Source organism: Mastomys coucha, unplaced genomic scaffold, assembly GCF_008632895.1.
Source record: "Mastomys coucha isolate ucsf_1 unplaced genomic scaffold, UCSF_Mcou_1 pScaffold9, whole genome shotgun sequence".
NCBI classification, from domain to species: Eukaryota; Metazoa; Chordata; class Mammalia; order Rodentia; family Muridae; genus Mastomys; species Mastomys coucha.
The window spans coordinates 85,370,185-85,382,292 of record NW_022196915.1 but is presented as its reverse complement, the minus strand read 5'-3'; the positions used below and the strand labels follow the sequence as shown (position 1 = coordinate 85,382,292).

The following is a 12,108-nucleotide window of genomic DNA, read 5'->3' as shown; positions in this document are numbered from 1 at the left end:
TTTAGACTAGTTGGCATCACGTAGCCTTGGCTGGCTTAAAGCTCTCCATGTAGATCAAGCTGCCCTTGAACTTGAAACAATTTCCCTGCTGCTGCTAACTGAGTACTGGGATAGCAGGCACGAGCCAGCATGCCAAGAAAGACCGCCTGTTTTTATAAAATGTAGAGTTGAAACACTTTCTGTTGTTTTATACACTTCTTTGTCAATGAGTGCAAGTGATGCTCCGTGCCATTGACTCTCGGGGGATGGGAACGGCTTGCTTCTTTCAGGATGAAGGTTAAAAATCTTTTTGTAATATCGATAAATGGATTGTAGTAAACACTAGATATAGTTGATACTCTATTTATAATGTTCACTGAACTCTTATGAATTAATTGTGAATGCTCTTCATCAAAACAGAAAATGCTTTGTGTTATTGATGCCTGGTTATAGAACGGTGATGGTACTTTTTGAAGTACAAATTTATTGAGAACCATGGTTTAACCCAGTGTAGTTACTGAAATTACTTGCCTTTAGTGATAAATTATACTGAGTGCACATGTTTAGCCTAATTTCAGATGATAGATGGATGCACACATTACTGTCTGTAGAATATTCATGACACCAATAACAACCTGATGGTAGTAGCTTCCATGGCAAATTGAGGTTCAATGAGGTTCATGATTTCTCCCATCATAATATATTTTCTTTCCTCTGATGATACTGTGGAAACACACACACACATCATTGAAAACACAAAAAATTGTATGGGAATCTCCTATCAATTTAGATTTTTCCGTTAAAATATATTTTGTATTAATAAAAAAGATTGAGATTAGGACCTAGATAAAAATGTTCATTAGGAGTCAATGCAAATGTATTTCATATATTATTTTCAATGCTTTCTGAAAAATAGAACATTATTTCTTTTTATCATAAAGTGACATGGATTCACTTCAGTAAATATAGTAAAATAGTTTAAAATGAAATATAATCCAGATCTCCATTAAGAGGAGAGCTGGATTACCAGATTAGCACTATAAATAAGGCAATCTATTTTTGTTAAAATCTCAGACTGACACAAATGTCCAAATATAATTCTTTGGGGGAAATTTGCCCTGTCCTCTTTTCCCAGAATGAAATATTTATAGCCAAAGTTAATATAGAAATTATTCAATATTTTAACTGAACATTTATAGTATTTACTACTAAAAAATAAGAAATCCTATTCTATGAAAATTGCACATAAATGTTAAATTGTTAGTTTTCCATATTCTAGTCAGATTTATTTATTTATTTATTTATTTATTTATTTATTTATTCGGTTTTTCGAGACAGGGTTTCTCTGTGTAGCCCTGGCTGTCCTGGAAGTCACTCTGTAGACCAGGCTGGCCTCGAACTCACAAATCCACCTCCCTCTGCCTCCCAAGTGCTGGGATTAAAGGCGTGCACCACCACCGCCCGGCCAGTTCTAATATTTTAATATTACTTATTTTTATTTTGTGCATGAGTCCTTTGCCTACATGAGCATGCAGTGCCCACTGCGGCCAGAAGAGGGCATTGTATCCCCTTGGAACCGAATTTAGAGATGGTAATTAGGGGCCAAGGCTGTGCTAGGAATGGAACCAGGCTCCTCTGGAGAGTCTGGCAGTGTTCTTAACCTCTAAGCCTCTCTCCAGAGCCTCCTCATCTACTTTAATGCACAACTTCAGTGTGAGCATTCCTCACTTCCCGGGGGCTGTCTAGTAAACCATCCAGCCAACGTCGCAGGACTGTGCCATCTAGCTTCTTGTCTATAGTGCCCAAGATACAGGTTCCACTGGGGTCACCGGGCATTGCAGCATTGAGGGTTTTTTTCTCACGGCAATCTAAAAAGCGTGTTTGTGTGAAGTTGAAAAGACCGCTGTGTGTGTGTCTTCTTCCAAACACAACAGCTATCTTTAAAAAGGTTCTTTGCTTTCCTGACACTGTGTGCTTATTTCAAAAGCTTCCTGGCTAAATCCGATGTCTTCCCTTGACCCTAACTTTTCTCTTCGGCTGTTTTGTTTTGTGTCTTTATAGTTCGTTTTAAAGACATCTCCTCATCATTGGTGAGCCTTCAAAGTCCACAATGGCATTTGGTGATGGTTGTCAATTCCAAATGGGACTGAATTTCCCAAAGCACAGTACTTAGGACCATGTTTGGAATGGCCTCTGAATGTCAGGCTCCTCCCTCTTTGCTTAAGAGGATAGGGGTTGGAATAGAGAGGAGAAGAGTACTGGCTGGATGCTCCAGAATATTCACAGGTGTTGGGAGACATTTGCAAGCTAGTTTTACAGCATGCCTGTCTCCATTTACACTGCCAGGCTGCAACACACCAGTGCCTCAGCTTTACTACATCCTTGTCAGCATTAATATTACAGAGCACACATGCGCTTTCACATGTGTGTGTGTGTGTGTGTGTGTGTGTGCATGTGGGTGTGCTGGTGCATGTATGCTCACACACATATAGGGTAGTGTGTGCTGAGGCCAAAGGCAAGCTCATTTCCTAAAGCACTGTCCAACCCATACCCTTTTTTGTGACTGAATTTTCTCATTGGCCTGGGACTCACTGAGTTGGGCTGGCTGCCCATCAAGACCCAAGGATCCAGCTGTCTCTGCTTCCCCACAGTGGTAAGATCATAAATGAGAAGCATCACACCCTGCATGTTTATCAGGTTCTGTACTGACAGATATCCACCTAGACTCTGCTGTCACCATTTTTATAGTCCTTATTGTATTAAGTGTTCAGCTAAGAGCAGAATGCAGCCGTGATTACCTCCATCATCTTAAGTTACATCTGATTAGTTAAACTCTTCCCTATGGGGAACAGCTGTACTTACTTTCTCGCTGCATTTCCGTTGCTTCTTTCTTCCCTGGGATGCACCCTCATCTACCCTGTGCATACATGGCTGTCTTGAAGGACGCAGAGAGCAGAGTATTCATTTACAGAAATCATACTATGCGGAAGTGTTGATCACGTGTACTTGTATGCGCCTCATGGCTGCAGAAGGCAAAGGGTTAGCTAGATGTCTTAGCAAGTGAATTTGATCATACTTGCCACCAAGCTCGACAGCCTGAGTTTGATCAGTGGAACCTAAGAAGTAGAAGGAGAGTCCTCACTTCCTCAAGTTGCCATCTGATCTGTCCTACACAATTGCAAACACACACGTGGACATATTCACATACACACACATATTGTGCATGCACACACATATGCTCATGCACATACACAATCAAGCACGCAAACACTCAAACACTTAAGAAAAAAAGAAAGAAGGAAGGAAGGAGGGAGGGAAGGAAGGAAGAAAAACTTTTACAATGTAACCACCATCACATCAGTTAGCAATCAGGGAAATACTGCAGAGCCGTGCTCACAGGCCAGTCGAAGCACACACTTCCTCAGTCTAGAGCCTTCTTCTCAGGTGTGTCATGTTGACCATTGGATAACTGTAAACAATTCTTCTAACTTGACTAGATGAAAAGAGTTTAAGTGGTTTAAGATGCAGAGTAACTTGGTTTTTGTTGTAACAAATGCGATGCACAGAAATCAACTATATTACGCTCTTGCTCTCTTTTCTTTGGTATTTGTATTTACATATAATATTGACATTCATGTCTGGACATGGTCATCCATCCTTTTGGTACTAAGGGATGTCTGCTGTTAATCTGAAAATCAGACACACAAATCCCCTCTTTCCCCTCTTTCAACCAGCCTCATACCCTGCAAGGCCACTCCTGAGTTTGAGAGCGCAGCCAACTCTAAAGGTTGATTCTGATTGATTTGGATACATGGTGAAATTTAGGAAAGCCCTGTGATGAAAAGTCATAGGAAATGTAACAACCATGAAACAAGGAAACATTTGGGCTCAGTTGGAATGTTTGCACTGAACGCATTGTGAAGGCTTGCATTTTCAGTTCAGGAGTTAAGCTATGAACGTAAACAAAGGCACAGGATCGTTGTCTTACGTTATGACATATGCATTATTAATAATGTGTGTGTGAGAGAGAGAGAAGGAGGGAGGGAGGGAGCGTGCACACATGCATACATATCTATCAGAGGGTAGGCTGTGCAAGTGGAGTCTCTACCATGTCCATTCTTGACGTCAAAAGCATTGCACCTTTACCAGCTGAGACATCCTGCCAACCAGGTCGTGTATTTTCTTGAAAAATCACTTTTTGTTTTCAACCAAGATGTTGGTTTGGAGCAGTAGTTAACTATTCATTCAAACATGTCATCCCTTTGCATTGTAGATAACTTTGTCAAGAATCTTAATATCGGCTATCAGGGTAGGACAGTGTGAGTCCCTTCCTCTTACTCAGGAATGATATATGCGAAGTGATAGTTTATCTTTCTTTAGTATATCTTTATGTCTTCCTGCTTTTATATATAAACTTATGTTTTTATGGTGTTTTTGTTTACCACCTTGCCCTTGAACATGTGGATAAGAAGAATCTCTGGAAACAAGACAAATTAATGAGTATCAGGACCTAGACAATAAAAAGGTCAACAAGTAGACACCATTTTCAATTAAAATAAAAGGTCGAGGAGAAAATTGAAGTGTGTGCTTTAGAGATGGAGAACACTCAGTTTGAAACTGAGAGCAAATAACACACCAGACTTGTGGGCTGCTCTCACCAGATGGCTCAGGGGAAGACCCTGAGGTGTGGAGTGGTTATGAATGGCATATTTTTAAAATGACCCTTTAATTAAAATGTAGTCTTATTTAAAATAATGCAGCAAAGGTGCACATGAGTAAAGGTGTTCATGGAGACCACAAGAGGGCTCTGGTGTCTCCGGCTCTGAAGTTACAGGACCTGTGAACTCCCTGATGTGAGCTAAAGGTCAGAGCAGCACACACACATCCTTCAGTGATGAGCTATGCCTCCCATGCTAGAACACACACTTTCAACCACAAGTCTGAACATTAAGCCAGACTCTGAATTTCATAAAACTAAACTAGTGCCATGATAGACCAGCTCTGCTCTTTGGGGGTTGTTTACATTGTAGCATTAAGAATCAGATCAGTCACTTCACGTGTGATCCAGCAACTATGATGTGGATTTCTTGTGGATCAATCTGAGTAATCTTAAAAAAAAAAAAAGTCAAATATTCAGGATACATTTAACTATGTGATGCCCGTAAGAGCAACGTATTCTATTTTTTAATGTGTATCTGCTTGTTCTGCAAGGCATGCACCTCAGCGGTGACTCTTTGCACACTTGTACCAGAATGCATTGCGTCACGATGCTCTCCAACAGTTTTGGTGATAGGTTGACTTTCTTGGCAGTTTTTACTTCCAAGAACAAAGAATTCTGCTCATTTTCTTCTCTTTTTACTGTTAGAAGAACGTGGTGACATCAGTTCAGTCTTTAGAGCCGTTTTACAAGTCTGGAGCTAGTGTTACTCTTTTCTAAACTGAAAGACCTAAAAACGTTAGGAAATTCAAGACGACATTGCTAATAAAAAGTAAACTGGGTTAGTTATGATTTCAAATCTTTGGAATTTTTTTCCAAGTCCCATTTCCCTTTTCATAATAACAATCCAGAACAGCCTGGAGACATCCGCTATTAGGAAAATCATTTTAGAACATCCCCTAAAACATTACCTTGAAATTATTGGTCAATTTTTTTAAAGTGAAGTAAAATATAATTTATATAAATGATTGATAGATAGTTGCCACCAGGCTATTTGTGTGTAAGACAAACCCCAAAATTCTCTGGTCCCATTAAAGATGTAACATGTACCATATGGATAGCATTTAATAGCCTGTTCTTCAAATACTTCTCAACTAGAAGATTCCTAAGTACTGCTGGAGAGATTTCCAGGGTGTCCATCCATAGTTGTTGCTTTTTATAAAGATTTACAGATGATTAAAAATACACGATCTCAGTAAAAGGTGCCTTATGTTCCTTGGCAGACCATAATAAGATTGAGCTGCTGGTAATTGTTGGCTGAGGGAAACCTCTCTAGGACACTCCAGGAAATAAAACGTGGGAGGTTTGAGTTCCTGTGGACATTCCTCCAACAGAATGCTTCGAGTCATTTTAAACCGTTTGCTGCACAAGAAGGCTCTTGCTGGGGAAGTCTCTGCTGTGGCCCTGAAGTTGCTTAAGTGACCATGTCACCATGATGCTCTGTGTAACATTTCATCATGTGAATTATTGTATGTAAAGCCAACTTTCTGACATGAGATGAAAGTAATAGTGTTGTAGATAACCCTGTGTTCTTAGGCTTGCACACATATTTTCCGGAGTGTGTGAAGTATATTGTCAGAAGTATCCTGCTGGACTTTTGTATGTATTTATACTACAATTTCATAAAAGACCGTTTAGTAGTTGAAATTTTATGGTGGACCCTTCCAAATGGCATGATATAAGCGTTTGGAAAATGAACTGTCATTCCTCTCTGACAAAAATCTAGTATTCCTGTGTAGTCCTGGTAGCGTTAGGAAGTGGGTTGGTTTTGCTTGACAGTGAGAATGTAGTGAGAGTTCATCTTCCCTACCAGGGGAATCAACAGTGAAATTCAGTTTCTATGACAACTTCCCAAGCAAAAATTGATATGTACTAGAAAACCACAAAAATCACTTAGTCGGTACTGCGATAAGATGTCCATAGATGTGTCCAGAATTTAGACTTTGCTGATGAAGTTTCACTACACAGTCCTTCCATTTAGTGACAGAAATATCTTCTATAAGGACAGTCGCCCATTGTTCTTTTTTTGTTGGCTCTTGGGTTTCCCTTCCCCTTGATGTGGTCCCTTCCCCACTCGTCATGTGCTCCCATTTTCCTCTTTGCTCTCCAGCTTCCTCTCAGCACTCCTCCATCTTCTCTGTTTCCCTTCAGCTTCTTCTCCCTCTCTGTGGTCAACTGTGTTCCCAGCACCTCACTTTGGCTTCCCACTTAGGGGGACCAAGACTCAGAATGAATGCATTTCCAATGTGTTCTTTCGGAAAACAAAGAGATAAATGCCTAATGATGATTCCAGGGTGGAGTCCTGTAGGCATTTTCCATTTCTTAAAAGGAGGAAGGAGGGTGTGCCATAGCTGTTTAAAGAGCTTATCTTCTAACATCACTGACGTTGCAGATCGTTCTGTGCAGCCCAAAGCTGAAGTACAGACAGTTTTACCTGCAACATGGTTATGGGTCCCAGGAGATTAGTAGTGGCTTTTGGGATATGATGCCCTGTCAACATTGAAAGCAAATGAAGGGTACAATAAAGATTTTATGGTTTTGATATTGATAGAGCATAATTATTTAATATATGGTTTCATTTCAACCACTGTAGATTAGAGAGGAGCTGCCTTGTGTCTCAGTAATGTTTGTGTTTATAAATTTAAACATAATTTTCCAAGGCCCCTAGTGTGTGATCAAAAGGTTTGGTTTATGCTTCCTAGTCATTTTAGTTTGCACATAGAAGAAAGCTGTGTGGTTCTCAGGCACCTGGCAAAAGCTAGGTATGCTCTGAGCGTTGTCTTCATAGAATTCTAGTCTATCCCGTGAGGCCGAGAAGATACGTTCACTGATGCTGTATCATGGCTTTTGGAGGTAATATTTTCCTCAGTTGGAGATTAGATAGTATCATGCACATGATTGGCTCTCAGTCACAACACAGAGAAGCTGGAGCAGCTCTTAAAGCTTAGGAATGCCTGATGCCCTGCAAGCCACCTCTTTATAAGCTCCATATGCCCCACTTCTCCTGACATCATCTACCAATGCATGTTAGGAACTGTTCCTACGGGGATGCAGTGCCTCTCACCTCTTTATCTGTAAGCATCTGTTTCTACATAAGATAGAAATAACCATCATTTCCAAATTAAGAGTCATGGATTTGCCTAACATTTAATGAATCCAGGGTATGTGTAGTCAAAGAGATTGGTACTGTTTAATAATATGTTTGATGATTTATATTTTGGATTTTGAACCAGTTTCTACCTGTTAGGAAAGCAATATCCACTAGGGCTTTCTATGTATGTGTAATATACTGATAAGAAACAACTCATATTGTCCTATAAAAACAAAGCCCTAATGATGATACAGAGAATAAACATCCTGTCCTAATAGCAGGAGTGATAAATGTCTACAGATTTTCATGAAAGTAGTGAAATTTATGTTGTTTGGGTGTTCGGCTGTTTGTTTCTTAATATGTTCCGGTGGTTTATAAAACTGTGTCCCAGCTTTAATGCCTAAAGAGCAAATCCTAGTTGGAATTCCACACAGGAGGCACTGCAGATCACAGAGCTTTTACAGCACTAATTCATGTGCTTTTGCAGGCAGTCCTTTTAGGTAAGAAGAGGGAGAAGGCATTAAAACATCAACCCATTTCCCTTTCATTTGATCCGCTGCCACATCTGATTTGTTTACTTTCTCTTTTCATTGTGGCTGAATAAAACACCCTCGCGTTCCTGCCTATTGTGTGCTTTGAATGGAACTATAATTTATATTCAATAATGAAAGTTTTTAAGAACAATGTTTCTTTTAAAACCTTTAAATGCATTTTCATGTTTTCAGGAACAATAGCAAATGAAAATCTTTCACGAAATGACCAACTTCACATAATTGTTGTTCCAATACTATAAGAAAGCAGAAAATAATGATTTGGGGTTTTCATCTAAGAGAATAATACTAATGTGAGTGTTGACCTGGTTAAATTAGGTCTAACAAAAAAGTCTGCTGTGGTCTGGTTCTCTCTGTCAAGGCTCTCCTGACACACTGAAATAGAACATGGGCCACGTGGTCTCAGAAATATGCATTTCATAGATACTTGTTCAAGTTAAGAATTAATAGGTGTGTGTTCATGCTCATTAGTAATATACTGAGAATATTAGTGTATTAAACTGTAGGCTGGTTATTACTAAACCTTTTTCAATAAAACAGGAACACATATGAACTTAAACAAAATTATCATTTTAACTTAAAATGTTCACAGACCATTTAAAATTTCTTATATAGGATTTTCTAAAACCTGTTTCCTCTAGTTTATGTATCATATCTGAGTGCAATATCTTCAGAAATAAAATGTATGGGGTATTGAGGGCTAAAATCCAACACTTTCCAATGATTTAACTGCGGTAACTTGATGACCAGACCTGGGAGACTAGAGGAAGCTGTGCGCCTTCTGACTTCTCTGAATGAGTGTGTCCCGGTAGTTCTTGTGCTGAACATGAGTGTAGAAAGGTCATAGCAAGTTTCCCGAGATTGCTGCTCGGTGATATTTTGTTTCTAGATCAGGATCATGTTACACAAGGGTAAAATCATTCACCACATGGTAGAACTCCAGAAGTGGTGAGGGTACTTCAGTTCATCTCATGAAAGCTCTCATTCCTTCATAACAAGACGCCGAGACACACTGGTAGTGTGAGAACAACTCAGAACGACAAAGGGAATGCTGTAATGAAATGAGTCCTGTTTGCACAGTTCTGAGACGATGCTTTGCACACTGAGCTTGTCTCTTGAAAGATTCTACAGGTATTTAGTGATTATTTTTAAATTCCTGTGATATCTTGTAGGAACCAGTGAATTCACTTTCAGAAGTTGTATATTTGTCCTTCCAATGGAAAGGAAAAATACTCATGTTAAATGACTCGCTTCTTCTCTGATATATTTTGTACTTTTGGGTGTCATTGGGACCAACAAAGAAAAATGCCTTGAATATTTGAGTGAAAGAACTAATGCTTCCCTGCAATAAGAGAAAAATTAATACACTTTTAAATTAGTTATGTATCTATTGAAATATATCAGTGATAATGACAAATCTGTTCCATTTTCTCCTTGCAGTCTCCAAACGTCCACAACTACCCCGATATGGAAGCTGTTCCCCTCTTGCTAAATAATGTGAAAGGGGAGCCCCCAGAGGACTCTTTGCCTGTAGATCACTTCCAGACACAAACTGAGCCAGTGGACTTATCAATCAACAAAGCCAGGACCTCCCCTACCGCAGCTTCATCCTCCCCTGTCTCCATGACAGCGTCTGCCTCCTCACCTTCTTCAACTTCAACCTCTTCCTCGTCTTCTAGTCGTCCAGCCTCATCCCCTACTGTTATAACATCAGTATCTTCAGCATCGTCTTCGTCAACAGTGTTATCTCCAGGACCCCTTGTTGCCTCTGCGTCTGGCGTGGGCGGCCAGCAGTTTTTGCACATCATCCATCCTGTCCCACCTTCCAGCCCCATGAACTTACAGTCTAACAAACTCAGTCATGTTCATCGAATCCCTGTGGTGGTACAGTCAGTGCCGGTGGTCTACACAGCTGTACGGTCACCTGGAAATGTGAACAGCACTATTGTTGTACCGCTCCTGGAGGATGGGAGGAGCCATGGCAAAGGTAAGAGAGGTGAAATCTCGATGTTTTACAGCACTAGAGAAAACCATGCATTTTTTTTTTCAATGACTGGGACCTAGGTTGTGTGTAGACACTGTGTTCCGAGAAGTTCTGTGTAGAACTTTCCAGTCCGTATGATTGGCCATACTGAATAGAACACTGCTTGGAGCAGCCACACTTGGGCTAAGTCCACATACTTATTTATTGGGTCATGTATCAGAGTTTTCATATCTTAATTTACAGAATTATGCTTCCTTTCAATGGTAGAGTGGGATAGACAACCTGTGTACAGCAGAATTATATGCGAAATGAACGTATATGAATCCCTTATACACATCAGTCATTTTGAGTTCTTTCAGGTAAATAAGGATGTTTTTTTTTTTTGGTAGTTGTTCAAACTTGAACTTTTTAGATGGCAGTAATATAAAATGCCATGATGATAGGCTGCCTGGGATTTATGCATCTATTTCTGATGTGTGTTTTAAAATAATTTGATATTAAAATGACTCAGCCAGGCATGGTAGAATCTTCCTTCAATCATAGCACTTGAGAGGCAGAGGCAGGCGGACCTCTAAACATTTGAGGCCAGCCAGGTCTATAGAGAGAGTTTCATATCAGCCAAGGTACATATAATGAAAGCCTGTCTTTATTTACTACTCTATATATGATGAAGACGCATCATGACCAAGGCATCTTACAAAGAAAGCCATTTAGTTGGGCGCTTGCTCTCAGCTTCCTAAGGTTGGTTTAGGAACATAATAGCAGGAAGCATGCAGAAGTAGCTGAAAGCTTTACATCCTAATCCACAGCAGAGACATGGGAGGCCCAACATGGACTTCTGAAACCTCAAAGCCCAGCCCAGCAACTCCTCCTCTAACAAGCCACACCCACTGCAGCAAAGCCACACCTCCTAATCCTTCTCATTCTGCTCAGAGTTCCACTCCAGAAGCATTCAGATAGAGGAGCCTATGGGGACCATTCTCCTTCTGACCAGCATGACCTGTCAGAAAGATAAATGTTTATCTCTAAACTTTCCTATAGATTTTGTTTTGAATCACCTTCTAATTCAATTACTATTGTGTTACCCAGCAGGGTGAGTTTTAATGGAAGTATTTCAACATACAAAACTCCCTCTAAGTTTTAGGAGGCAAGAGGATACTTTGTGAAATGTTCATGTTACAATATCTAGTTATTTCATTCATTGTGGTAGTTATAAGGCTGTATATGGAGTTATCATCTGTGTATAAGTGATTGCTTTTTGAAGAGTTTTAATACAAAAAATTGTAAATCTCATTAGACTTTTTTCTTTTCTATATACAATCCTAAATATTAAACCATCCCTCTCTACAAATATAAAATCCCATACTATTGACTTATTCCCTATGAAACTGAGTACATATTTGTGTATTTTGTCATCAGAGGCCAGACACAATGCGAGGATCAGATTTGCCCAATATTGCTTTTTGCTTTGACACTGTGTTACTACTGAGGCCCATGATTAAAACATGATCAATGAATGCATAAACTGCTGTCTGCTCATAAAATACAAGGAAACATGGTTGTTTTGCTTCTGGTAAAGGTAGGATTCAATATTGTGAGATGATATATTATTGAAAACTTGGCAGAATGTTTATAAACATCTATATAGAGCTGTGTGTTTACCACTGGAAGTTATTATTTTACCAATATTAAATTTCTTCCTAGCACTCAAATAAGTTTCACCTTCCCTCTTTAACAAAGTTAAAAATCTCCTGATTCAGGAGTTTCAGTTTTCAAGGTTGACAAG

General features: G+C 39.6%; 1 protein-coding gene across 14 annotated transcripts in view; it reads left to right on the top strand.

Moving 5' to 3' along the window:
* Klf12 (Kruppel like factor 12) overlaps window positions 1–12,108 on the top strand; it is a 411,614-nt gene that overhangs the window by 239,679 nt on the left and 159,827 nt on the right. For all 14 annotated transcript variants that reach the window (XM_031362759.1, XM_031362763.1, XM_031362770.1 and 11 more), the window contains one exon: window positions 9,779–10,325. In XM_031362759.1, coding sequence (XP_031218619.1) covers window positions 9,779–10,325 — 547 coding nt within the window. The remainder of the gene's footprint in view (window positions 1–9,778; window positions 10,326–12,108) is intronic.